Here is a 27999-nt window from a genome sequence, read left to right on the forward strand (position 1 = left end):
GAAGGCAGTAAATGGCTTATAGGTATAAAAATATATAGTAGTCTTGGTAGTTTTATATATGTACTTTTTCTCCATTATTGCAGCAAGTACTATAATCTTTATAGGGATAAACTAGATTTTTTAATTAATAATAAGTAACAAAAGGACATCCTTCCTTCCATAGATATTTGTTAAATTCATTAGATGCTATGCAATGCGAACCAAAAGATAAGAAAATAAAGGTGAATAAAAAGTAACATGTTTTTCCATTGAGTGGAGTAAGGGAAGACACTGATATAAATAAGCACACATTTGTGATATAGTGTGACAGGAACTGGAGTAGAGAAGTAAATTCATCACTCAGATATCAGTAAAGACAGTAGTTCTGTCTCTGAGCTCATTGAGTGCAATAGAATAGAAGTGCTCTGTGTTAGAAACTTGAAGAGTGGATAGAAGATATATGGTCAGAGGAATGGAGAAGACTATAAAAAGAAGAATCTGCACACAGAAGAGAATGGAAGCCTAAAAACAATCTGGTGGCCAGTATATATAGTGAATTCAGTTTGGTTGGTCAAGATAAGGGACAGTAAGATGATTTGGAGACAGATTATAAGGGGCCAGTACTACCCTATTTTCATTCTTTAATGTTTTTAGGTGGTTAGGAAACAGCGAATCATCTCACTGGGCCTTTCTCACTTGATCTTCCTTTGACTTCATGATTTCCTAGGGAGTTCTACCTGCCTATCCTAGCTTAGATGGTATTTATAGAGTCACAGTGAAATAATACATACAGCAAGAACACAGTAATAATGTTAGTCTCTGAGAATGAAAGTAATAAAAATTGACACACATTGAATAAAATCTACTGGGTATAAAAATAAACCCACAAGGTTTCCTATAAATGTGTATTTAAGGAATGCAAAAAATGATTCAGAGAAAAAAATATTGTAGGTAGAGAGTTCAAGATTTATAGTTACTCTTGTTAGCTATACAATCATGAGCATTACTTAACTTCTTTAAATACATTTTTTCTTTCCTATATGCCAATCAGGACTGATAAGTTTCACCTTATCATGGTTAGAGGTAATGCATGTGCTTGGCACATGCAAGTACACAGCAAGTGCTATTTCTTATTGTTGTTATTGTTACACTTAATAAAAGTGGTATCAGTTAAGTTTGGCTACATAACAAAACACCCCAGACTTAGTTGCTTGAAACAACTGTTACTTTAATTCACAATTCTGCATGCATGTGAGTGATTTAGGTTGAGCTAAACTGTGGTTCTTCTGGTCCCAGCTTGTCTTACTCCATCTATAGTCAACTTCCAGGTGGGCTGTGGGCTGACTGGTCCCAAGTAGCCTCAGCTGTACGGCTCATCCCTGTTCCATGTGATGTCTGATCCTTCAGCAGGCCATGCTAACTTGATCACATGACTTCAAGATTTCAAGAGAGTAAACAGAAAAGGACAGGCCTCTTTAAAGTTGTGGCTTGATACTGGCACAACATCACTTCTGTCACATTCTGTTGATTGAAACAAGTTACAAAGCCAAGTTTCAAAAGGCAGGTAAATAAATCCCCCACTTAAAGAGTAGCTGCACATCTGCATTGCAGTGGCTTCCCTGGTGGCTCAGCTGGTAAAGAATCTGCCTGCAATGTGGGAGAACTGGGCTCCATCCCTGGGTTGGGAAGATCCCCTGGAGAAGGGAACGGCAACCCACGCTAGTATGCTTGCCTGGGGAATTCCATGGACAGAGGAGCCTGGCTGGCTACAGTCCATGGGTCCCAAAGAGTCAGACATGACTGAGCAACTAACAGACTACGTTGCATAGAGGTATGAATGCAAAGAAGGGACACCTTTGTTCAAATGATTTACCACAAAAGGACTGAGAACACAAAATCAACTAGAATCTCTAATGTAAATTGAAAGGATGGGAAATCAATATGGTATTGTCTTGATGTAGTCAAGAGGAACTTCGAGTCAAAAGACCAGAGCTTAATCCCTGCCTCTCCTATTGATTTATTTGACCCTGGTAAAATAAATTATCTGTGCTCATTATTCTCAATATTAGGTTTTCTACATTCAAAATTATTATGTTAAATAAATTAGATAATAGATGTGAAAATGTGTGTTAAGTGTAAAATATAAATAAATGATTTTTATTCTTTGATATAAAGTATATTTTATTAAGTATGAGAGGTTCTTGAATATTCTTACCTTGAACCATCTATCTGTTCTTATTGTCTCTGTAGACTATAAAAATTTACTTACATTTAGATATTGTAAATGTAATGCAATGCATTATTTAACTACTTGGATTACTTGCAAAGTGTGTTCCTTTCAATCTCTTTTCTCAGTTACCTATTTCAGTATTCCTTTGAGGCAAATATTTTTTGAATCCCAATTAAATATAAGGTACAATACTAGATGCTAGTATTTTCATTGGAAAAGACCCTGATGCTGGGAAAGGTTGAAGGCCAAAGGAGATGGGGGTGGCAGAGGATGAGATTATTAGACAGCATCACCAACTTGGTGGAGATAAATTTGAGCAAGCTCCAGGAGATAGTGAAGGACAGAGGAATCCAGTGTACTGCAGTCCATGGGTTCGCAAAGAGTTGGACATGGCTTAGTGACTGAAAAACAACAACGAGATGCTAGCAATACAGTGATGAAAAATATGGGCTCTAATCCACTAAACTTTGGTCATCTTTTAAAAACATAGAAACACCAATTTAATACAATATAAGAAATGTTATGATAAAGAAATGCAAAGGATGCTGTGGGATGTCAGAAGAGGGGTGCCTGACAAAGAGATGGAAGGGTGAACAAGTAAGCCTTCCTAGGAGAGGTAATGTCCAAAAGAAGAGCAGGGATTTGCTAGGCTGAATAATCTAAAATTCAAAGCCAAATAATCACCTGGTTAGAAACCATTGTTTTAGCCCCTTGCTTGAATAAACCTGGTTTCTACCTATGAAAACAGCTCCATTGCCCATGAAGTGAAGCCATTCATTTCCCCCAAAGCTAACTGAACTCCTTGAGATTCCTTAAACAGAGCATATTCCTTAAAGGCAACACCCTTTGCCTTTGTTTCTGCTGCTTAGTACAACTGGAGTACTCTTGGCTGTTTTATTCTAATCGGTTTCCAATAAATACTCATGTATGATTTCAGAATCAATTAAGAGTTACTGTTCTATGAGACCTTCCCTGATTCACACAGGTACAAATAATCACTCTTTCCTTTCTGCTCTCACTGTATGCTGTTTCATACACTATAATTATTTTTGTATCAATTTACGTATGTCTGCTTTATTATACCATATGCTCCTAGAGCACAGGGACCATTCCTTATTCATTCAGACAAAAAGAATAGACATATGGTCAAGAGAATGCAGAATACATGTTATATTCAGGAAACAAAGTATTTAATTCTTTGTGGTTAGAGAAAATGTTGCATTATGGTCTTGTATAGCATATTAAAGAGTTGGATTTTTATCTTGAAGTCAGATTTGAAGCAGAAGTGTGATATGATCAGGTTTGTCTCTTTAGATAGATCTGGCAGATGGCTTAGCCTGGTATCAGAGATGGGAAGACTAATAGGAATCTATTTCAGTAATCCAGGGGAGCAAGCATGAACATCTTAACTAAAACAGATATGATGAAAGAGTCAGAGACACCTAGAAGAGATATTTGAGGAGTAAATTAGAGCAATACTTCTCAAACTTTCCTGCAGGTTAGAATTACCTGGAGGTCCTTGAGAGAACACTGATGTCTGGGCCTAACTACATACAAATGTAGGAGTTATGTTTTTAACTCTCCAGATGATTTCAGTGCTCAGGCAAATTTCAAAACCTGTGGACTAGAGAGTATTTGGAAATAGTTGGATGTAGGCAGTGAGAGACATGTAGAAAGAAAATCTAGTTTTCTAACTTGGAACAAAAGCATAGAGTATAAGCATATTTAATGGAGAGAGAAGGCAAATTCCAGGTAGAGAAGTTTAAGTTTGATTTGGGGCAAGTTGAATGTAGGTTCTTTAAGGCAGTTGGATATGCTGTTCTTATACCCAGGAGAAAGACACAGATTGGAGGCATTTCTGAAGTTTCTACGTATAGGTATTATCTGAAATCATTGTGAATATGATGTCTAAGGGATGTGCATGAAACAATGCTAAAAGAGGACCATGAGTACAACCTGGGGACGTTAACATGTAAAAGACGCTCAGGGCAGAAGAGCCTGAGAAGGAATAGCAAAAATAGGAACAAGAAGGATAAAAGGATGTATCTCAAGAGCCCACATGAGGAGGGTTTCAGTCAGGAAGCTGGAGGTGGTTAACCATCTCAGTGCTGGAAAGAGTTCTGGTAAAGGTTTGGGCTGAAAAGTATCTGATATTTTTGTAACTGGTGACCAATGGTAGATCAGTTTCTAGATACAAAGGGGATGGAAATTAGATAAAAAACTAATAAAGTGAAAGTGAAAGTCAGTCAGACGTGTCCGACTCTTTGCGACCCCTTGTATTGTACAGTCCATGCAATTCTCCAGGCCAGAATACTGGAGCGGGTAGCCTTTCCCTTCTCCAGGGGATCTTCCCAACCCAGGGATCGAACCCAGGTCTCCCGCATTGCAGGTGGATTCTTTACCAGCTGAGCCACAAGGGAAGCCCAAAAACTAGTAATAAGTGATCAAAAGAAGAAGAAAAAACAGCAGTTACTGTAGTTCCTGAGTAGTCTACAGTGGTTGTTTATTTCTTGTACTAGTGGAAAACGTCTCTGATTTTCTTTTTTTTTCCCCTATCTTTTTTTGGCTCATATTGCTTTATTTTAAATTTATTTTAATTGGAGGCTAATTATAATATGTAGTGGTTTTTGCCATACATTGACATGAATCAGCCATGGGTTTACATGTGTTCCCCATCCTGAACACCCCTCCATCTTCCCTCCCCATCCCATCCCTCTGGGTCATCCCAGTGCACCAGCGCTGAGCACCTTGTCTCATGCATCGAACCTGGACTGGCTATCTGTTTCACATATGATAATATACATGTTTCAGTGCTATTCTCTCAGATCATCCCACCCTCACCTTATCCCACAGAGTCCAAAAGACTGTTCTATACATCTGTGTCTCTTTTGCTGTCTTGCTAGGGTTATCGTTACCATCTTTCTAAATTCCATATATATGCATTCCATATATATCCATAAGCACTGTATTGGTGTTTTTCTTTCTGGCTTACTTCACTCTGTATAATAGGCTCCAGTTTTATCCACCTCATTAGCACTGATTCAAATGTATTCTTTTTAATGGCTGAGTAATACTCCATTGTGTATATGTACCCCAGCTTTCTTATCCATTCATCTGCTGATGGACATTAGGTTGCTTTCATGTCCTGGCTATTATAAACAGTGCTGCAATGAACATTGGGGTACACGTGTCTCTATGAAAACTATGTGCACATTTTGTAACTTTGAACATGGCTTTTTCGTATTAGAAATAGTTGTATAAGCGAGATATATGTATGTCCCAAAATAAGCAAAGAAAGAAAACACTAAATATTAAAATAATATAAAGGAGAACTTTAAGAGTACTATTCTCATTTGCAACCATTAAGTTAACAATAACCATATAAAATTTGAAGAGCTTGTGAGTTTTACTTTTAATGTTCTTCTCTCAATGTGTACATTCCAGGAAAATTGTACCTATCTCATTTTCACTATATTCATATAATGGCATAAATAACATTTACACTTTGAATGTTGTACAATTATTTAATATTTAATGAACTTTTTTTTTTAGTTTAAATGCCTGAAAATCACATGTCCCATGTTATTTTTTCCTCTTCAATGTAGTATAATCCCCGTAGTGTTAGGAAAGATTTTGTTAAATTGTTTGAGAAAACCTAAGTTGACTGCTTGTAATTTACACTGTTCCCCTTTGTCACTTTGCACTTTGCCTGTTTTTCCCTACTAAAAATTTTAGGTTGTCTTGCAGCTGAACTATTGACTAAATTTCCATTGTAGTTCACAGTATGATTACAGGATACCAAAACAGTATTTCCAACCTGTGTTGTAAGCATAGACTGCAAATGTTTGGAAATTTGACAAGACAGCCAAAGATAAAACTTGGAAGTTTTATATTGTTCTTCACCATAATTTCTGACACGCAGACTTCATTGTCATTCAGCTTGAAAAAAAATGCTTAATAAAATCATTTTCTTTATTCCATAAAGAAATGAATTATATAAAAATAATTTGACCAGAAATTGTGATTCTTTAATTTAAAAGCTTTGAAGGATGACAGTTGAAGCCATTTAGCACTATTTTTTCTTTCTGTGGAGTAAGTTTCCTGTTTTTTTTTAACCTATGAAGTATTTTTCAGGCAGAAACAACACAAAATCTGATTCATAAATTATTATAGTTGGCATTTTATATGCTTTAGAACATTAATGTTTAATAGAAATTGAATGTTTACACATTGTAATTTTAAGCTACATGCATTAGTCAAAATGAATGTCAAAACTATGTAAAACTGCAATTTAAAAGTATTCTCTCAACAACAGAATTAGATATAAGAATGCCCTTTTATGGAATGCACCAAATTTTTGTGACCAAAGCAACAAAAAACATCTTGATAATATGAGTTTCAACTTTGAAGTAATCTATAAAACCTGTTTTATGGTCAGCTGTGTAAAGGGAGCTTTCTTTGTTCTAATTTTCTAAATTATACTGTCCTTTTACTAATTTCATTTTATAAAAACACGTCCTGATTAAATATTTTTGCCTTTCCAGCCTAGTGTTCTTATCATAACCCCTTGGTAAATTTTTGTTCCCATTTTCTTAGATGTCTAGGTCAATACTTTCATCTCCCTCTCATCCTTCTAAACCTGTCTCTACTTCTCTTAACTGTCAGTAGGAGACCTCATCTGTTATATGATAAAGAAAATCTAAACACTATGGAAAATAATTTCACTTTTTCCACACCAAATCTGTAAACTGAACTATATGCATTCCTGTTTTCTGTCTACTCTACCTTTCCATATGGTTAGACTGGAAACAATGCCTGTGCTCCTTGCACAGTTTACATTCTCTACTTATGTGATAGATTCATCATCACCTCTTGGCTTTTCAATAGTTTCCTCCTCTTTTCCATGTCACTTCCACCAGTATAAAAACATATGTAATATATAGCCCATTAAAAAAAAGAACAAACTCTCACTTGCCCTCCCACAGCCCTTCATTTACTGCCTCATTTCTCTTTCAGCAAGCCCACCAAAACTATTAGAAGGCTTGTGTATCACTTCCCTAACTCCTTCATGTTCTCTTTATTCAGTCTAGTCTGACTATCTGCCCTCCCTGCTTCCCTGACATTTCTCTTGTAAAGGTTACCAGTGGCATCTGTATTGCCAAATCCTGTGGACAGGTCTCTGTTTTCTTACATCAGCTCTCAGAAGCATCCATCCTCATAAATTTCTCCTTTCTTTATGGGACATTTCCCTCTCTTGGCATTTGTGACACCACATTTTAATGTGACTCTAGGTCAATCCTCATCTCTTTCATTTTGTCTTGTTTTATTGTATTCTGTTTGTAAAGTCACTAAGCCAGGTGGCTTTTAAATACCATTAATGTTGGAGTCTCTGTAATATTCACTTTCAACCCTAACTTCTTTCAGTTCAGTTCAGTTCAGTCACTCAGTTGTGTCCGACTCTTCGTGACCCCATGAACCACAGCACACCAGGCCTCCCTGTCCATCACCAACTGCTGGAGTTCACCCAAACCCATGTCCATTGAGTCGGTGATGCCATCCAACCATCTCATCCTCTGTCGTCCCCTTCTCCTCCTGCTCTCAATCTTTCCCAGCATCAGGGTCTTTTCAAATGAGTCAGCTGTTTGCATCACGTGGCCAAAGTATTGGAATCTCAGCTTCAAAATCAGTCCTACCAATGAACACCCAGGACTGATCTCCTTTAGGATGGACTGGTTGGATCTCCTTGCAGTCCAAGGGACTCTCAAGAGTTTTCTCCAACACCACAGTTCAAAAGCATAAATTCTTAGGCACTCAGCTTTCTTTGTAGTCCAACTCTTACATCCATACATGACCATTGGAAAAACCATAACCTTGACTAACTTCTTTAGTGACTTCTATACTCATGTATCCAGTGTCACAATTAATGTCATCATGGGATTCTCTAGGCGAGAATACTGGAATGGGTTGCCATTTCCTTCTCCAGGGGATCTTCCCAACCCAGGGATTGAACCCCGGTCTCCTGCATTGCAGGCAGATGCTTTATCCTCTGAGCCACTAGGGAAGCCCCAATAGTTTGCTAAATACTTTATATGTAATATATTAAAGTTGAACATCTTAACAGTTCCTGACTTATAATTGGACTAGGCTTTGTCCCATCTCAGTGAAGCATCTATGTTCCATTCAGTGGCTCAAGCCAATAATCTAGGGATCATCCTTAATTTCTTATTTTTTCTCACCTCCTGAGAATAACCATTGACTTATCTAGCTCAGATTTCCACGTCTGGCCATTTCCATGAATATTACACAAGTCACCTTATTTCAACTAAACTGGACTCTTCACTTTTACCCTACAGCCCCCTCATTCTGTTCCCTATAAAGTAGCCAGCATCTTTTAAAAACATAAATCAGATCATTTTATTACCCTCTTTTAAACCTTTCAGTGGTCTCCTGGTACCTCCCATATGCATGCATACCTGTGTGCTCAGTCATTTCAGTTGCGTCTACTCTGCGACCCCATGGACTGTAGCCCACCAGGCTACATGGGATTCTCTGGGCAAGAATACTGGAGTGGGTAGCCATGCCCTTTTCCAAGGGATCTTCCCCACCCAGGGATGGAACTGGCATCTCCTGTGTCTCCTGCATGGCAGGTGAATTCTTTACCGCTGAGCTGCCAGGGAAGCCCCATTACCCCTATTAAAAAAAAAAAAAAAAAAACTCCCACAGGTTTCAGCTCCCAGAGAAATGACTGCTTCCTTCTCCTCTCATTTCCTTTTGCACTCTTCTTGCCCTGTCATGAAGCACCAATGACAAAGGCCTTCTATTTTTTAAGTGTATCATGATCACTCCTCCTCCGGAGTTCCTGCTTACAGTTTCCTCTACCTGGAATGCCAGCTTTTACCCAAATCATCTGATGTGGCTTTATGCATCCCTGTGATTCTCCATCTTGCTCGCCTGTATTGTTTTTAAATCTTGACCCAAAAATAGTTCAAATAATGTATTCTTTAATGCCTTTTTTTCCCCTCTTAAAAATATAGGGATTTTCCCTATATTTCCTTCATCACTTCAGAGTTACAGTTACTGGCACATAGGTCTCAAAGAAATACTGATTGTTGAATAATCAAAGACTCTGAATCAGTGTCTTCAACTCCTCTATATGTCATTTAGTGCCTACTACAGTAGATACTCAGTTTCCATATTAAGTGATTAACTAATATGGTTTGAATCTCTCACTTGACTCTTAAAATGTTCATAAAATGTAAGATTAGTTAAAACATTATATAGCATTTGGCTTTTATGTATAAACTCATCCAATAATGTTTTAAAATATGAGCCATAAAAATGGAGCATTAGAAATGGCATAAATTAAATGAAATATAGGGAAATGTTGTTCTTTTAAAAAAATGTTTCATTGGATATTCATTTCTAGTAACTTTTCATGATGTTTCACAATATGAAATATACATTAACTCTTTTTTTCCATAGGAAAAAAGTAACCTGTCTTCCTTTGTTTGATTAAAAACCAGGCACTGCAAAACACGGAAGGGCTTTCCAATCCTCGAGGAAAGATTAAATTCTATTCAGTGTTCTTTTACTGTTGATGTGTTTTAGCCTGGCCTTTTGAAAAATGCTTATATCTTTTAATCAAGAATAAAATGATTTTGGGTCATCTTTATTCCTCTGAAATAGAATGTCAATATATATTTTCATGAACCATCCCTTGATTTTAGATAAAGATATTTAGACTTCTTAGATAATTTAGCATTTAAAAATAAGGTATAAAGTTATTTTCCCCTTAAATTTACTTGACAGAAAAAAATGCTTAGGAAGTTATTTTAAAAGTGACAATTTTAGTTTTGCATGTAGTAATTGTCAAGACTGTCAGTGATAGAAACCAGAATATAACTTGAGTTTCCTTAAGTCAAAAGTGCTGTTTATTGGTTCACTTGGACAGGCATGCTAGTGGTACACCAGACTTAAAAGTGACAGAACCGTGTCTCCATCTTGCGTCTCTACTTTCCTCTGTCTCTGCTTTTTTCATCCCAGTGCAGCTAGCTTTGAGTGGGAGTGGGAGGGTTGGCTTGGCTAAGTAAGAAATCAGTCAGTGATTACTAGCTGCTATGAACACACTCCATTCCAGTTTAGGGACCAAAGAGGAAAGAAGTCTTTATCTCCTCAGTTCAGCTGAAGGACTTTAATGAGAGTAGAGTAGCTGATTACTATGATTAACCCTGTTGGAGATATTTTCCCAGCTTTTTGGGTAAGAAGGTAGAGCCTGTTTTTTGAAGATGAGGAATGAAGAACCGGGTAGTGCTTAGCTGTTCAGAGCACACAAAACTTCTTTCTGTCCTAAGCATTATCTATCTCTCCCACCTGTGGCCACCCCTCCCCAATGACAGTGTGCCCCAAATCATACCCAGTCACTGCGTTCCTAGGCATTTGATGGCACCAGTGTTCTCAATGTTCAGGACAGTTCTCTGGGTGTTATTTACTTCTCTCCATCAAGCTCAAATATAGCTCCTCATAATCCTGGGGACTTAAAAGGTGAATGATGATTCTAACCAATCCAGGCACAATCAATATATATTTGAAGAAAAAACAGCTTTGTCAAATCACCATTTAGTAAAGAGGAACTATGTTAGTCCCTACTTGAGAACATCTATCATATCCAGTTGTCAGGGCCAGTAAACCTTGATTTCTTGGAAGTGGCTTTCTTGGTCAGCCCCTCTGCCTACCTGGATCCTCCCCACTAGAAGGATCTTCCCTCTTGTCCTCTGTGGCACCTGAAAGGGACACGGGAGGAGGATGCCATCCTGATATAGCAGTCACTTCATATTTATATGGGAGTATAAACTTGAAGGTTACTTTGCCACAACTGGAAGCAAGTTTGGTTTTTGTGTTTGCCTGTCTTTTCTTGGTTTTGGCTAACAGAACTCCCTAAAAACCTAGGTCTACTGTTTGTCTCTTTCACCACAGAATCAGTATCTAATAAGAAAGTCATTTTTTCAGTCTGAATCTTTGGATCTAACCTTGCTCTTGACATTTTACCAGCAAGCTTGGGGAGTCTGCTCCTTCCCTAAATCCTTAGATTAACCTTTCTTTATAGAACGGTCTTTTGGACTCTGTGGGAGAAGGTGAGGGTGGGATGATCTGAGAGAATAGCCTTGAAACATATATATTATCATATGTGAAACAGATCGCCAGTCCAGGTTCGATGTATGAGACAGGGAGCTCAGAGCTGGTGCACTGGGATGACCCAGAGAGATGGGATGGGGAGGGAGGTGGGAGTGGGGTTCAGGATATACATGTACACCCATGGCTGATTCCTGTCAATGTATGGCAAAAACCACTACAATATTGTAAAGTAATTAGCCTCCCATTAAAATAAGTTTTAAAAAATAAAAGAAAGGTGTATTTGTTGACTTGAACTCGAGGCCACTGAGGACAGTAGAATCTGTCCACTTGCCCCCAGCCTTCATCCCAATTGGTTTTCATTTCAAATGAAGTCCCCCGTGCAAGGAGTACTCAAGAGGAGGTAATAGTGTAGTCCTTGAAGGTCTGGTTGCCTCTCTGGGGAATTCCTCCCTGCTCTGTTTTCTAACTGGAGGGTGGGGCAGAATAACGTCAAGATTTTATAGCATGTGAAAATGGCAGAGTGTATTGAAGATGCATAATTATTCTGGTGACCCTTTCTTGCTTGTAGATGGGCAAGTTTAGAAGTTGACCTTTCACTTTTTTTCAGCCCCTATAGAAAAGGCCAAGGGTCATTCTTACATTTTTTTTTTCCTCCCCAGTTCTTAAAAGCTACACAAAAGTTGAATCCTAAACTCAGTAAAAAACAATCATGCATTCTTACTTTTCCTCCTCTAGTCATCATCTACTTTTACTTTTCTCTGTTTGTTCCTCTCTCTAATAGGAATCTGTTTGAATACACTGTTTCTTCTGGCTTCCTTTTTTCTCAGCATCGTCTTACTTTTGTCTGACTAAAGTTGTAAGATTTTCTCAGTCACTCACAGTCAGCTTCTCAGATCTCCTGATTCTTCTTTTTCAATCTTAATACACACAGTTTCTGTGTATTTTGACATCTGACCCTTTCTCTGTCACCAAGACCAGCATTCACAACTGTTCTGCTCACTCTTCTCTCTGAATCATACAATAATAATTTGCCAAAAGTTTTCACCAATTGTTTATTTTTTCCCTTCTCTAACTCATGGTGTTCATTTCTGCTTAATCTTAAAAGGATAAACTGAAAATGCAACTCTCTGTTCTTAAACCTTTAGTGACCTCGTACATTTATTCAATCAGTTCTACTATGTGCCAAACATCATGCTGGTTATTGTAGATAAAATGATGAATGGTGCAGAGCAGTCCAGGTACCCATGGAGGATTATAGTCTATCAGGAAAAAATTGACACAACGTTAAGGACAGGCTTATTCAGTATTTAGAGCTCTGGTATTCAGAACTCTCTCCCGTATGATTATAGCTTATTTTCTTTCTTTTCTTGATAAAAGCATTCATCTGACTTGTTTGTCACATCTTTGTTTTGTTTTTTTAGACATATTAAAAAAAAAAAAAAAAAGCTGTATGTGGTGAGAGCCCAGTGGCTTTTAGCGGACTCTTCTACTAGACTCTGTGGCTTCAGATTTGGCACAGACTTTATGTCCTGACTCATAGTCTTTAAATGGTAATAATAGAAAGTAATTACTGACATATACTGAATATTTACATTAGGCCTGCAAAAACTAATGGTTAAAAGCACAGATTCTTAGTTAAATTTTTGGGTCTGAGTCCTGGCTCTGCTCTTCATTAGCTCTGTAACCTTTATGTCTCAGTACCTCAGCTTCTTCATCTGTAAAATGGGGAGAATCATTTGAGAACAATTAAGTAAGTTAATAGGATAAAATCCATTAAAGCATTACCTAGTACATTATTAGAGTCATAAACTCTTAGCAATTTGATTGTTACTTTTCTAAGTAGATAGTGGGTTTCCCTGGTGACTCAGTGGTAAAGGACCTGCCAATGCAGGAGACATGGGTTCTATCCTTAGGTCAGGAAAATCCTCTGGAGAAAGAAATGACAACCACTCGAGTATTCTGGTCCAGGAAATTCCACGAACAGAGGAGCCTGGTGGGCTATAGTTCATGGGGTTGCAAAAGAGTCAGACACAACAGCAGCAAGTAGATTGTAGTGTTATCCATGTTTAACCAATGAGGAAATTAAATGTCTTGTCCAGCACCACACAGTTAGTGATAGAGTCTGAACTCTAATCTAGACATTCTGGCTTCAGAGCAGATACTAGTAACTACTACTCTATGAAGCCTCCATTATACTGTAATACTGTAGTTAAATAATCAACGTTTAGCAAACTTTAAAACTGTAATTCACTCTGAATATGTAAGGTGTAATTATCCATACTATAATAAGATGTGATTGAAGAAGACACTAATTTATTTCCTTTCCATATCTTGAAACCTTTTAGCTATACCAGTAATTACGTTAATAAATATTTCTACGTCATTATGGGCTTCCCAGGTGGCTCAGTGATAAAGAATCTGCCTACCATTTCAGGAGATGCAGAAGACCAGGGTTCATTCCCTGGGTCAGGAAGATCTCCTGGAGTGGGAAATGGCAACCTGCTCCAGTATTCCTGCCTGAAAAATCCCATGGACAAAGGAGCCTGCTGGGCTGCAGTCCATGGGGTCACAAAGAGTTGGACATGACTGAGTACACATGCACTACATCATTAGATAACTTAAACAACTCTTTTTGCATACGCAAATTCATGTAATCACTATCACTTTTTGATGTTGGCTAAGTCAGTATTATTATCTCCATTTGAAAAGAGAATGCTGAGGATTGGGAAGTTAAGTAACTTGCTCAAGCATTCAAAGATAGTAAATGAGAAAGTCTCTAACCTAAGTCTGAAGCCCCAGATCTTATCCTTTGCTTCACTATAATTCCATGCTGTACTTTACTGATTTCTTTCAGCAGATGGAAAACTAATTTTTATGATATAATTTACCACTATAAACATATATATGTAAATATCATAGACCCCTGTGTATAAAGACATAACTATTTGAACTAATTTTCTTTCCTTTCTCTTTTTAAAGATTGTGATTGCTAGCATCATGTGCAGTTACAACAGAAATGACTGGATGGAACTCTCCAGAAAGGCTGAGGTAATGATTTCTTTATATTTATTTTATTTCTTCTCTTCTATTTTTATTAGTTTTAAATAAAGAGCTGTCATGAAAAATAACCCTGTAGAAGAAAAATTGAGTGAAAAATGGTAACTTAAAACATTTCTATTACAATTTGTTTACCCTGTGTTTTCATTAAAATGATGGAAATGTAAATTTAAAAGGAATCTATTCTATAAAAGTAGTCCCTTGGATTTCACACACTGCCTAAAAATCCTTTATTCTTTGACTCCATATACTCTTTATTTGCATATTAAGCAAACTGTATATTATGATGGATGCCATGATAAAATTTAATTCTACCTTTGAGAGTCTAACTTGATCTTACCTTGCCTTTAGGCAAGCTAGTTTGACAGCAAGAAAAGAAATTTTGAATATAAAGCTCTTGAATATTTAAAATATAAAAGGTTCATTTAATACTATACTAGTTTGAATACAGACATGCATAAAATGGTAGGACAGAATGCTCCTGAATGGAACACTAGTCAGCGAGTTTTCTATAATATAAATTGAATCTTGCACAAATGCAAACAACTAACCATGTGCCTCAAATTTCTATTTCAAATAGAAAAATACATACTTAAAATTGTGTACTTATGTCCATTGTTCTATCACGAAAAACACTGTAGCTGGGGTTTCTTGAAAACCTCTAAGAAGTGAAGACTAAACCTAATAATAATTATGAACTAACAGCTCTGCCTTATGAAATGTTATAAAGCTTTCTATAGCATTTAAAAATTGTGATTGTACAGTTTATTTGGATATCTTAGATCTGTGAGGGCAAAAATTGTTTCTGGGACTTAGATGAAATTAAATATGATCAGTAATTGGCTTCGTGATCTTTGTTGCTGGGTCCATTTTACACATGTATTTACCTAATTGACCGTGAAATTTTCCACAGAGCCCAGGTTTGGCATGAGTTTTGCCAATTTAAAGCTGACTATGATGAATGGCTTTATCACACTACTTGCTCTTCTGCCTTCTGTAGAATAAAATACTGAAAGTATTTTTGTCAATAATAAGCCTTAATTTTTAAATAAGCCAATTTTACTTTTAAAAAGTCAAAAGCTTTTATATATGTATAAAGATACAGCTTAAAGATACATTCCATATTTCTCACACTCTATATCTAATTCTTTAACTGAGGTTTTATTCAATATTATTTTGTAGCTTCTCATTAGCAATCAATCAAAGTAAAAGGGGAAGGAAGAAAAAAAGGAAAATATGTTTGAAAGAAAGAAAAGGAAAAAGATATGCCTTCCATTCAGTCAAAATAGTCTGTTAGATCTCTCAACAGAAGAGCAATTTGTATATCAAGGAGTTCAATCTTGAAGTGTGTCGATTAAAAAAAGTTCCCTCTAATCTTTGAAATATGGACCAGCTCAGGGCATAACACAGGAAGGAACTATCCCCAGGTCTTCATATTTCCCTGGAGGGAAGCAATAGGCAGGATGGTTCCACCATAGCTCATATGGTAGGCACCCAATAAAGCTTTGTAGAGTCAGTATTTGGTTTTGTTTCTGTGAACACATGCTTCACAACAGATTAAAACAGATTTTCTTACAATGGAAGAGCCCACATTAAAACAAATCAACAAAAACAAAAGTGTTCAAGCCAAAGTTACTATACTACTTACAATGTACATTTGTTTGGGGGTGGTGATAATGAAGGGTAGGAATCTGAGAGAACATACCAGCTGTTCTACAAGCCATTGCTTTTAAGTTCAGCAAATCACTTAATATGATGATGGATATACTTTAAATTCATGAAGTTCCTCTCCACAGAGTAGATTAATTCTTGAATTGCACAACAGGGAATTCAGAAAATCTTGCTATCAGCTCTTTACTGTTATATCTGAAAACAGAAATGAATGTGTGTAATAGCAGAGTAGATCCATTTGTACAAAAATATGAAAAAATAGAGATTGAGAGAGAAACTCTATATCAGAATTAAAATTTGGACAAGAAGGGACCATTATTATTTACTTCATTGGAGACTAACATTTTATTGTATTATTTTGAATAAACATTTAAGGCCATGTTGGGGGGTGGTTAAAAAACCAGGAACCTAGTACATTCTTAAACTATGGTAAAATCTACCAGATGCTGTTTTTAAAAGTCAGTGTGCATGCAATATATCATTTTTTTCACATGCATATTCTTGGAAATAGAACCATGTTGAACCAAACTTTCTTTTTCACTCTAACTCTCTAGAATACACATACTTTTAATGTCTTATTTCTCAACCTGGTTTTAATTTGTCTTGTGTTTTGAGCACCATAAAACAGAAGCAGCCTCCAGAAAAGTTTTTATAGCTTGGTGTCAAATTAGTAGCATTGTTAGGCTCTGCTCAATTTCTTTGGTTCAGGTATCTGATCACATGCTATCCTAATTTTCTGGGACATTGATAAACTATTCCAATTCCATGGAGGGAAGATCTCTGAAGCACTTACTATTTGCAGAGTCCCTGGCCATCCAAAACAAAGGTGAATAAGGTATAGCCTCAGCTAGGTAGACATGTTCACACTTTAAATGTGTATACCAAATTGAACCATACCCCATAGTAGATCTTAAATAGATCTTGAACTCATTTGAATAGATTTGGAATCCATTTCTTTCTTAATGTGTGTTAGCTTAGAAAACAGAGCCTGAGTCAAAATTAATGTGAAGATGCTTCACTGAAGGATTCAATTCCAAAGCAATAAGATTAAGGGGGGTGTGAGGGGAGTGAAGGCAATGGGAAGAAGGGAAAGCAGATGGAGCGTGGTGTGTTCCAGAGCTAGCTGCCACTTCACAAGGAGATGGAGCCAATTGCTCAGCCATGTGGGATGGGAGGGCTGTGTGGGATCATCCTGCCTCACAACAGTTTAGAGAAGAAGACGAGTGAAGGACACATCTACTGGTTCCTTCTGTTTCTTCTCTCTCACTCGTCACACTTTACACCCCAAAGGTTTACTTTCTCTGCACATTTGGGCTGCATGTCCCTCCCTCCTTAAGCAACTGCTTCAGAAGCCAAATCCCACAGCGTGTTGAGAGCACTGGCCCTCCTGGAGCTCCCACTCTGACACATTCAGTGGCGAGTCCTGCTCTCATCCTGAGGGAGCTATGAGAGCTGGCAATGACAGGAAAGCTGAGGACAGCAACAGGGACCAAGGTTCTTTTTTAAGCTAGTGGCAAAAGCTTGGGTGGCAAGTAAGGCCACCAAATTTGAGGAGACATATAAATTAGGTGTGGCTCAATATGCATTGCGTTTGTGTATGCTAAGTCATTTCAGTGATGTCTGACTCTGTGTGACCCTATGAACTGCAGGCTGCCAGGCTCCTCTGTCCATGGGATTTTCCACACAAGAATAGTGGAGTGGGGGGCCTTGTCCTCCTCCAGGGGATCTTCCCAACCCAAGGATCAAACCTGCTCTTCTATCTAACCTGCATGGGCAGGCAGGTTCTTTACCACTAGTGCCACCTGGGAAGCCCTCAATATGAGTTGCTACCATCCTAATCTGAAAGCCCCATTAATCTCTTTGCTTCCAATCAACCACAGTCTTCCCGCTAGCTTTCTGACCATGTAAAACTCTTAACTTGACCTGTATGGTCTGGTACCTGGCCATTCCCTGGTGTCCCCTTGGGTTTGTTCTTTACATTCCAGACCCCAATGGCCTTCTTTTACTCCTCCAACACACGTGCACCTCAGAGCCTTTGCCATTATCCTGGGCTGAAATGTTCTCTCTTCCTCCTCTTGGAGCTCCCTGACTAGTAGGTTAACCTCCTGTCCTACTCCTTCTGAAATCCTATGCTCAGAAGCTAGTTTATCTTAAAGTTGATGAAGCTTAAGTTTCAGAGCCCTTACTTGTACAAGCTACTTCCAAGGCCCATACCTGATTTTCTCTTTTTAATTTTTAAATCATTTTTATTTTTAAAGAAGTATCTGCAAATTGTATGAACTTCAGGCTCCTCCCCCAAATCTGGGTCTACCTCTGCTTGTGCCTTTTCTCCACAGAATTTAATAAAACTGGTGATTAACAGTGATGTCATCAGCTCTTTCACCTGTCTTCCTTATGACAAAGCAACCTGTCTGAGTGGAGACCTCACCTGGTTCACTATTTAACCCCAATTCCAAACACAGGGCTTTGCTGGTCAGTGGATAGTCCTCAGATATTTGTTGAATGAAGCAAAATAAAGGCACAGAGCTGATATACAGGCATGTGATAAACAAAAGGAAGCAATTACAGAGTAAATGGGAAGAATGAATTTGATTTGGCACAATGAACTTGAGGTGATTAAAATCCAAAGCTGAAGGTTTCAGGTCAGGGATTTGATGGGCGATTGCCAAGGGTCTGACTGTAACTGGTAGGCCAAGACAAGGAAGGTCCAGCTGAGAGGCATAGGTGTCAAAACCAGGTGACCATACTATTCCTAGCAGAGAGTCCAAATAAACCACTTTGAAGCCAGGTTCTTTTCATGTTTTCGGTTTGTTTTTTTTTTTTTTTTTTTATAAACTAGGATCTGGACTAGTGGTATTTCATAAAATTAAATAGATGTTGAAGTTAGGAAATCTCAAATAGGCTGAGATACAAAGCAGACAGAGGTACATGATAGGAATACGTAGGACCAGTTGGATATAAATTCCTGAATACTAACAGTCAGCAGGACAGAATAGAATCAGGAAAGATAGATGCCTAGTTGGAGATAAGAGATAGTCACAGACTTAGTACCCAGTGGGGCCCAAGCCAATCCAGTGTTGACCTGTCCCAGGTCCACTTCAAAGTGGTCTAAGATCCCAGAGAACTTGAGTCCCCGGTTTTGGATAGTTGAGACTGATTGACAGTGTTGCTATGTAGAAAGTTGGCAGTGGGCCTCATGTATTCTTCTAACAGAAGAAAATTAGGGAGAATCCAAGAAGTGTCCTTGGAGTAGGCAATGGCAGCCCACTCCAGTATTCTTGCCTGAAAAATTCCATGGACAGAGGAGCCTGGCAGGCTACGGCCCATGGGGTCACAAAGAGTTGAACATGATTGAGTGACTGACTGAGCAGGCACCAAAAAATGTAGCTTCATGTCTTTCTACCCTGCTTGGTCTCTTATATCTTTTACTTGTTCCCCTTGACCCATGGAAGACTTCTCTTCCCACTAGGGCTCTGATTTACTACCCCAAGCCACCCTCCACACGTCTGTCATTCTCTCTGTGCTCAGGCTCTGATACCCTCACTGGGCCCTCATGGCTCTTCCTCAGAACTTCCTAGTCACCTACCTTGCTCGTCCCCAGCCAGTGACTTTAGAACTACACAGATCGATAAGGAAGAGAGAGGTAAGGAAAGGAGAAGGAAAAGAACCGTGTACCCCATTTTGTTGGATATATTGTCCAAGGGTTTGTGGTTTTGCTTCCCTAATTTCTCTGAGAGGTTTTACAAAATGAATCAGAGAATTTTAGAAATCACGTTACTACCACTACTCTGAGAATTTCTTAGAATAGTTTTCTGCCACCCCTTCCCCCAATCCCAAGTATGGATTTTTGTTGTTTTGTTGTTCGGTCACTCAGTCGTGGAATTCTCCATGGACAGAGGATACTAGCAAGAATACCAGAGTGGTTTGTCATTTTCTACTCAAGGGGATCTTCTCAACCCAGTGATTGAACCCTCGTCTCCTGCATCTCCTGCATTGGCAGGCAGATTCTTTACCACTGAGCCACCTGTAAAGCCCCCGAAGTGTGTATAGCTACTTTATATTCTTTTTCAGATCAAAGCTGAGGAACAGCAAGTTGGAGATTGTAACTGAATGGATAGATGGATGGATAGATAGATGGATAGACAGTGAGACAGGTAGTTAGACTAGATTAACTGCTTATACTACGTAATATTTACTGCAGTCCAGGCACTGTTCTAAGTCATTCACTTTTGTTAAATTTATTTGTACCTTAGAAAAGCAATCTTGTGAGGTACTTTTCTGTTTTCCATGTTTTGGAAATGAGGAGACTGAGGTCAAAAGTTGTTAAATAATATGCCCAAGTTCACACAGCTAGTATGTGGTAAAAGTGGGATTCAAACCCATGAAATCTGGCTCTATAGTCCACACTATTAACACATCATTCTACTTCATGCCAATAAACAGATGATAAATAGATAATGTATGAAATTAGGAGCAGCAAATTTTCTATGTCACTGCCTTCACTAGATTATTTTATTGTATAATCATTTAGGTGAGGCAGAATAAACTCTGGGCTAAGTGACTAAACTAAAAAGCTTGTGACTAACAGGAGTCAGAATGCATGCCCAGTTTCAGTTAATTTAACATTTCATGGTAATTCAGCAATTAAGCCTTTTTGAATGCATCTGGTTGCTTAGAAATAGAATTAACTGCCTTTTAAGGTGGTGTACATCGTATGACAAGAATATTGAAGCAGAGGCCAAATGAGTATTCCCCAGCTCTTGGTGTTATTTTGAGCAGGATTATCAGTTTTTGAGGCCTAGATCCTCATTTCAAAAATCTTTATGGGTATGTTTAGTGGGTTAGCATTTGTATATGTGTATAGTGGTGGGAAAATTTTTGACAGTCACTGAAAAGACTAAATTTAATAAGTGGTCTTACAAGATTTTAATATCTATTTAATATTTAGAAACTTGAAAGATGTCAAGTTGTAATGTTTTGTTATCACGTTAAAACAATTCTAGCCATGGATTACCTGATTTCTAATAAGTTAGGATAGTGACCAAGAATACAGGTTCTATACTTAAAATGCTTGATTTAAAGATCCTATTCTCATTTACAAGCTTTAGAATAATAAATTAGTCACTTGAACTCTTTGCAGCTTGATTTTATCAGTTACAAAATGGGAATAATGATATATCCATTATAAGAATCCTAGTAAAGTATCTGACATATTGTAAGTGTTCAATAAATGTTAGTTATTATTGTCTACTATGAATCTAATTGTAAGCTTGCACTTACATTTTAGAAAATGTGTATAAATATCTATACAAATGACACCTAAAGCTTATTCCAAAATGTTGTTGAATTGATTTGCTATTAATTGCTGCATTTCAACTAGCAGTCTAAAGCAAATAAGTCTAAAAGAAATATTTGAAATAACTAAGACATAATAAGAAAAAATATATACTTGCAGTGTACAATCTTTTAATTAAACTGCAGATTCTCACATGACATGGTTTTGAGATAGGTCCTATTGTCTCCAGTTTACACTTGAATGTATGTGTGCTTAGTGCTTAATTGTGCCCAACTCTTTGAGGCCCCATGGACTGTAGCCCACCAGGCTCCTCTGTCCATGGGATTTTCCAGGCAAGAATACTGGAGTGGATTGCCATTTCTTCCTCCAGAGGCTCTTCCTGATCCAGGAATGGAATCCATGTCTCCTGAGTCTCCTGCATTTCAGGCAGATGCATTCTTTAGTGCTGAGCCATCTGGGAAGCTCTTACACTTGAACAGATGGGAACAAAGAAGGTTAACTTACTTGCCCAAGTTCCTTAGCAGATCTAGAATTAGAACTCAGAGTTGTGTTTTGTCTAAGCTTACCACCAAACTGTGATTCAAATAATTTTCAAATAACATGAAGCATTTACAAAAACCATAATAAAACCATGTTAGAAAATAGGCTGAATGATTCAATGAACTTTCACAAATGTGCAGAAGGAAAAGCAGACTCACTAATGAGTAAAAGTGAGTAAGAAAGTCAACCAAGAAAGATATAACTATCGATAGAATACTTGTTTGTTGAGGTCTTATTTAAAATTAATAAAATAGGAAAAAATCTTGAACGATTAGGAAGAAAAGAAAGATTTAAAGAAAAACTGTTGGACTAAAGAAAGGTCTGATATGCTTAGAAAATAATGAACTTTTTAAAAAGTCTTTCCACGATGTGATAGACATGTTATAATATTATGGAAACTGAGCCATGCTTACCTTACTCAAAAAGAAATGGTGGCATTGAAGGAATTCTAGAAGTTAGGTAAAAGAATCATTTAGTTTATCTTCCATTTCTCAAATTAAAAAAAAAAAAGTGTTTTAATTGTTCTTAGAGTTTTTACAAAAGACTTCTAAAGAATTCTATGGTTCTCCAGTTATTTTAAAAATGCTTAGTGTGAAATATTTTGTTCATTTCTATAGGATCCATTTGTATAAATTAATGAGTTAAATAAGAAAGATTCCTACTTAATTATTAAATTAAAACAAAATTATCTGTGCTTCATGTTTCTTAGGATGGATTTTTTAAAAATATAATAAAATTGATTCAGTTTAAAAAGATGAGAGAAATAGGTGAAGAAAATTAAGAGGTACAAACTTTCAATTACAAAAAAAAAATGAGCCATGGGTATGAAATGCATGATATAGTCAATAGTAGTGTAATATCTTTGTATGATAACAGACGGTGACTAGGCTTATAATGATGATTATTTGTAATGTATAGAAATGTATAAAAGTATTGAATCACTGTGTTGTGCACCAGGAATTAACATAGTATTAGATGTCAATTATACTTCAAAAATAAACAAACTTATAGAAAAATATAAGTGAAAGAGGAGAGTGAAAAAGTTGGCTTAAAGCTCAACATTCAGAAAACGAAGATCATGGCATCTGGTCCCATCACTTCATGGGAAATAGATGGAGAAACAGTGGAAACAGTGTCAGACTTTATTTTTTGGGGCTCCAAAATCACTGCAGATGGTGACTGCAGCCATGAAATTAAAGGACGCTTACTCCTTGGAAGAAAAGTTATGACCAACCTAGATAGCATAATCAAAAGCAGAGACATTACTTTGCCAACAAAGGTCTGTCAAGTCAAGGCTATGGTTTTTCCAGTGGTCATGTATGGATGTGAGAGTTGGACTGTGAAGAAGGCTGAGGGCTGAAGAATTGATGCTTTTGAACTGTGGTGTTGGAGAAGACTCTTGAGAGTCCCTTGGACTGCAAGGAGATCCACCCAGTCCATTCTAAAGGAGATCAGCCCTGGGTGTTCTTCGGAAAGAATGATGCTAAAGCTGAAACTCCAGTACTTTGGCCACCTCATGCGAAGAGTTGACTCATTGGAAAAGACTCTGATGCTGGGAGGGATTGGAGGCAGGAGAAGAAGGGGACGACAGAAGATGAGATGGCTGGATGGCATCACCAACTCGATGGATGTGAGTTTGAGTGAACTCCGGGAGATGATGATGGACAGGGAGGCCTGGCGTGCTGCGATTCATGGGGTCGCAGAGTCAGACACAACTGAGTGACTGAACTGACTGAACTGAACTGAACGTGGCCCAGCCCATGGGACCCAGTTTTGCCCTCAGTCTCTTCCATCAGTAAACTTCCATAAGGATCTTTTCCCTATCCATCAGAAGGCAGAGAGAATGAAAACCACAATCACAGAAAACTAACCAAACTGATCACATGGAGCACAGCCCTGTCTAGCTCAATGAAACTATGAGCCGTGCCGTGTAGGGCCTCCCAAGATGGACAGGTAATTGTGGAGAGTTCGGACAAAACGTGACCCACTGGAGAATGGCATGGCAAACTACATCAGGATTCTTGCGTTGAGAACCCTGTGAACACTGTGAAAAGGCAAAAAGGTATGACAACGAGAGATGAACTCCCCAGGGCAGTAGGTGCCCAATATGCTACTGGAAAAGAATGATGAAACAACTCCAGAAAGAATGAAGAGATGAAGCCAAAGCAAAAACAACACCCAGTTGTGGATGTGACAGGTGATCAAAGTAAAGTCTGATACTGTAAAGAGCAATACATATAGGAACCTGGAATGTTAGGTCCATGAATCAAGGCAAATCAGAAGTGGTCAAACAGGAGATGGCAAGAGTGAACATCAGCATTTCAGGAATCAGTGAACTAAAATGGACTGGAATAGCTGAATTTAACTCAGATGACTGTTATATCTACGGCTGTGGGCAAGAATCCCTTAGAAGAAACGGAGTAGCCATCATAGTCAACAAAAGAGTCTGAAATGCAGCACTTGGATGCAATCTCAAAACGACAGAAAGATCTCTGTTTGTTAAGGCAAACCATTCAATATCACAGTAATCGAGTTCTATGCCCCTGGTGGCTCGGACAGTAAAGCGTCTGCCTGCAATGCGGGAGACCCGTGTTTGATCCCTGGGTCGGGAAGATTCCCCTGGAGAAGGAAATGGCAACCCACTCCAGTACTCTTGCCTAAAAAATTTCATGGATGGAAGGAGCCTAGTGGCTACAGTCCATGAGGTCCCAAAGAGTCTGACACGACTGAGTGACTTTACTTTCATGCCCTGACCAGTAATGCTGAAGAAGCTGAAGTTGAATGGTTCTATGAAGACCTACAAGACCTTCTAGGACTAAGACCCAAAAAAGATGTCGTCTTCATTATAGGGGACTGGAATGCAAAAGTAGGAAGTCAAGAGCTACCTGGAGTAACAGGCAAATTTGGCCTTGAAGTACAAAATGAAGCAGGGCAAAGGCTAATAGAGTTTTGCCAAGAGAATGCACTGGTCATAGCAAACACCCTCTTCCAACAACACAAGAGAAGACTCTACATGTGGACATCACTAGATGGTCAATACTGAAATCAGATTGATTATAGTCTTTGCAGTCAAAGGTGGAGAAGCTCTATACTGTCAGCAAAAATAAGACTGGGAGCTGATCGTGGCTCAGATCATGAACTCCTTATTGCCAAATTCAGGCTTAAATTGAAGAAAGTTGGGAAAAGCACTAGACCATTCAGGTATGACCTAAATGAAATCCCTTATGATATTACAGTGGAAGTGACAAATAGATTCAAGGGATTATATTTGATAGACAGAATGCATGAAGAACTATGGACGGAGGTTTGTGACATTGTACAGTAGGTGGTGCTCAAGACCATCCCCCAAAAAAAGAAATGCAAAAAAGCAAAATGGCTGTCTGAGGAGGCCTTACAAATAGCTGAGAAAAGAAGAGAAGCTAAAGGCAAAGGAGAAAAAAGATATACCCATTTGAATGCAGAGTTCCAAAGAATAGCAAGGAGAGATAAAAAAGCCTTCCTCAGTGATCAGTGCAAAGAAATCGAGGAAAACAATAGAATGGGAAAGACTAATGATGTCTTCAAGAAAATTAGAGATACCAAGGGAACATTTCAAAGACAGGCTCAATAAAGGACAGAAATGGTATGGACCTAATAGAAGCAGAAAATATTAAGAAGAGGTGGCAAGAGTACACAGACGAGCTTACAAAAAAGATCTTTATGACCCAGATAACCACTATGGTCTGGTCACTCACCTAGAGCCAGACATCCTGGAATGCTAAGTCAAATGGGCCTTAGGAAACATCACTACGAACAAAGCTGGTGGAGGTGATGGAATTCCAGTTGAGCTATTTCAAATCCTGAAAGATGATGCTGTGAAAGTGCTGCACTCAATATGCCAGCAAATTTGGAAAACTCAGCTGTGGCTACAGGACTAGAAAGGGTCAGTTTTCCTTCCAGTTCCAAAGAAAGGGAATGCCAAAGAATGCTCAAACTACAACACAATTGCACTCATCTCACACGCTAGCAAAGTAATGCTCAAAATTCTCCAAGCCAGGCTTCAACAGTATGTGAACCGTGAACTGCCAGATGTTCAAGCTGGTTTTAGAAAAGGCAGAGGAATCAGAGATCAAATTGCCAACATCTGCTGGATCATGGAAAAAGCAAGAGAGTTTCAGAAAAACATCTACTTTTGTTTTATTGGCTATGCCAAAGCCTTTGTGTGGATCATAATAAACTGTGGAAAATTCTGAAAGAGATGGGAATACCAGACCACCTGACCTACCTCTTGAGAAACCTCTATGCAGGTCAAGAAGCAACAGTTAGAACTGGACATGGGACAACAGACTGGTTCCAAATCGGGAAAGGAGTATATCAAGGCTGTATATTATCACCTTGCTTATTTAATTTATATGAAGAGTACATCATGAGAAATGCTGGGCTGGATGAAGCACAAAGCTGGAATCAAGATTGCCAGGAGAAATATCAATAAACTCAGATACGCAGATGACACCACTGTTATGGCAGAAAGCAAAGAACTAGAGCCTCTTGATGAAAGTGAAAGAGGAGAGTAAAAAAGTTGACTTAAAGCTCAACATTCAGAAAACTAAGATCATGGCATCCGGTCCCATCAGTTCATGGCAAAGAGATGGGGAAACAATGGAAACAGTGGCAGTCTTTATTTTGGGTGGCTCCAAAATCACTGAAGATGGTGATTCTAGCCATGAAATTAAAAGACGCTTGTTCCTTGGAAGAAAAGCTACGACCAACCTAGATAGCATATTAAAAAGCAGAGACATTACTTTGCCAACAAAGGTCTGTCTAGTCAAAGCTATGGTTTTTCCAGTAGTCATGTATGAATGTGAGAGTTGGACTATAAAGAAAGCTGAGTTCCCAAAATTGATGCTTTTGAACTGTGGTGTTGGAGAAGACTGCTGAGAGTTGCTTGGACTGCAGGGAGATCCAACCTGTAAATCCTAAAGAAAATCAGTCCTGAATATTCACTGGAAGGCCTGATGCTAAAGCTGAAGCTCCAATACTTTGGCCACCTGATGCGAAGAACCAACTCACCGGAAAAGAACCTGATGCTGGGAAAGATTGAAGGCAAGAGGAGAAGGGGGCAACAGAGGATGAGATGGTTGGATGGCATCGCTGATGCGATGGACATGAGTTTGAGTAGGCTCTGGGAGTTGGTGATGGACAGCGAAGCCTGGCGAGCTTCAGTCTATTGGGTTGCAAAGCGTCTGACACAACTGAGCGACTGAACTGAATAATCCTTGTATAGATACCCTCATTTGAGAGAGTCAGAATACACCTCATACAATAGCCGTGGTTCAGAAAACAGAGTAGTTAAAATTTGTCAAATGTGACCTATGTTGTATTATCAGTGGTGAAAGCCTATTAGTATACAGTTAAAGCTTTGTGTTTTTTTTCATTTTCCTTCCTCATCTTAAAGGCTTCTGGAGCAGACGCCCTGGAGTTAAATTTATCGTGTCCGCATGGCATGGGAGAAAGAGGAATGGGTCTGGCTTGTGGGCAGGTAAGGACCTCAACAGCTGCCGTTATGTATGTCTGTGACAGAGCAGGCCCCTGTACAGATAGTTACTCTACTTTAGGCAGGAAGATGCGAAGATCAGATGACTGGCTTGAGACTTCCAGGTCTGTATTGTTTAAATATTTAGTGCTTAAAAAGTAGAAAATTAGAGAAGCTGAAATTACAGCAACTGTTTAGTTTTTATTGAGGAAAATATCACATTATGTGCTTGACAGGAGGTAATATCATAACAAATAGTTTTTTAAAGCGCTGAGGCAGAATTAGCTGATTTCAAATGCAATGTTCTTTATTCATTCCTGATGCTGATCCACTTTCCCTGGAGCAATATACTGTACAAAATGCATTGTTCGTAGTGATTTTGTAGTAAATGGGGCACAGCACAAATTGCATTTTACATTTTTTAGCATATGATCATTATTCTCTAACTGTGTTTTGGGAGTTGCAAAAAGACTTTGATGATATTTTTATTTTTTGATACAATAAATGGAACCTTCATGCTAAAACTCTTTCAGAAACTTAATGAATAAAATGTGGAAATCTGTGTTAATATGTAGAAAATAC

General features: G+C 38.2%; 1 protein-coding gene across 2 annotated transcripts in view; it reads left to right on the plus strand.

The window, feature by feature from the left end:
* DPYD (dihydropyrimidine dehydrogenase) overlaps positions 1-27999 on the plus strand; it is a 922996-nt gene that overhangs the window by 580569 nt on the left and 314428 nt on the right. For both annotated transcript variants that reach the window (XM_070779940.1, XM_070779937.1), the window contains exons 15-16: positions 14321-14389; positions 27340-27423. In XM_070779940.1, the coding sequence (XP_070636041.1) occupies positions 14321-14389; positions 27340-27423 (153 nt within the window). The remainder of the gene's footprint in view (positions 1-14320; positions 14390-27339; positions 27424-27999) is intronic.

This window comes from Bos indicus, chromosome 3 (genome assembly GCF_029378745.1).
Source record: "Bos indicus isolate NIAB-ARS_2022 breed Sahiwal x Tharparkar chromosome 3, NIAB-ARS_B.indTharparkar_mat_pri_1.0, whole genome shotgun sequence".
NCBI lineage: Eukaryota > Metazoa > Chordata > Mammalia > Artiodactyla > Bovidae > Bos > Bos indicus.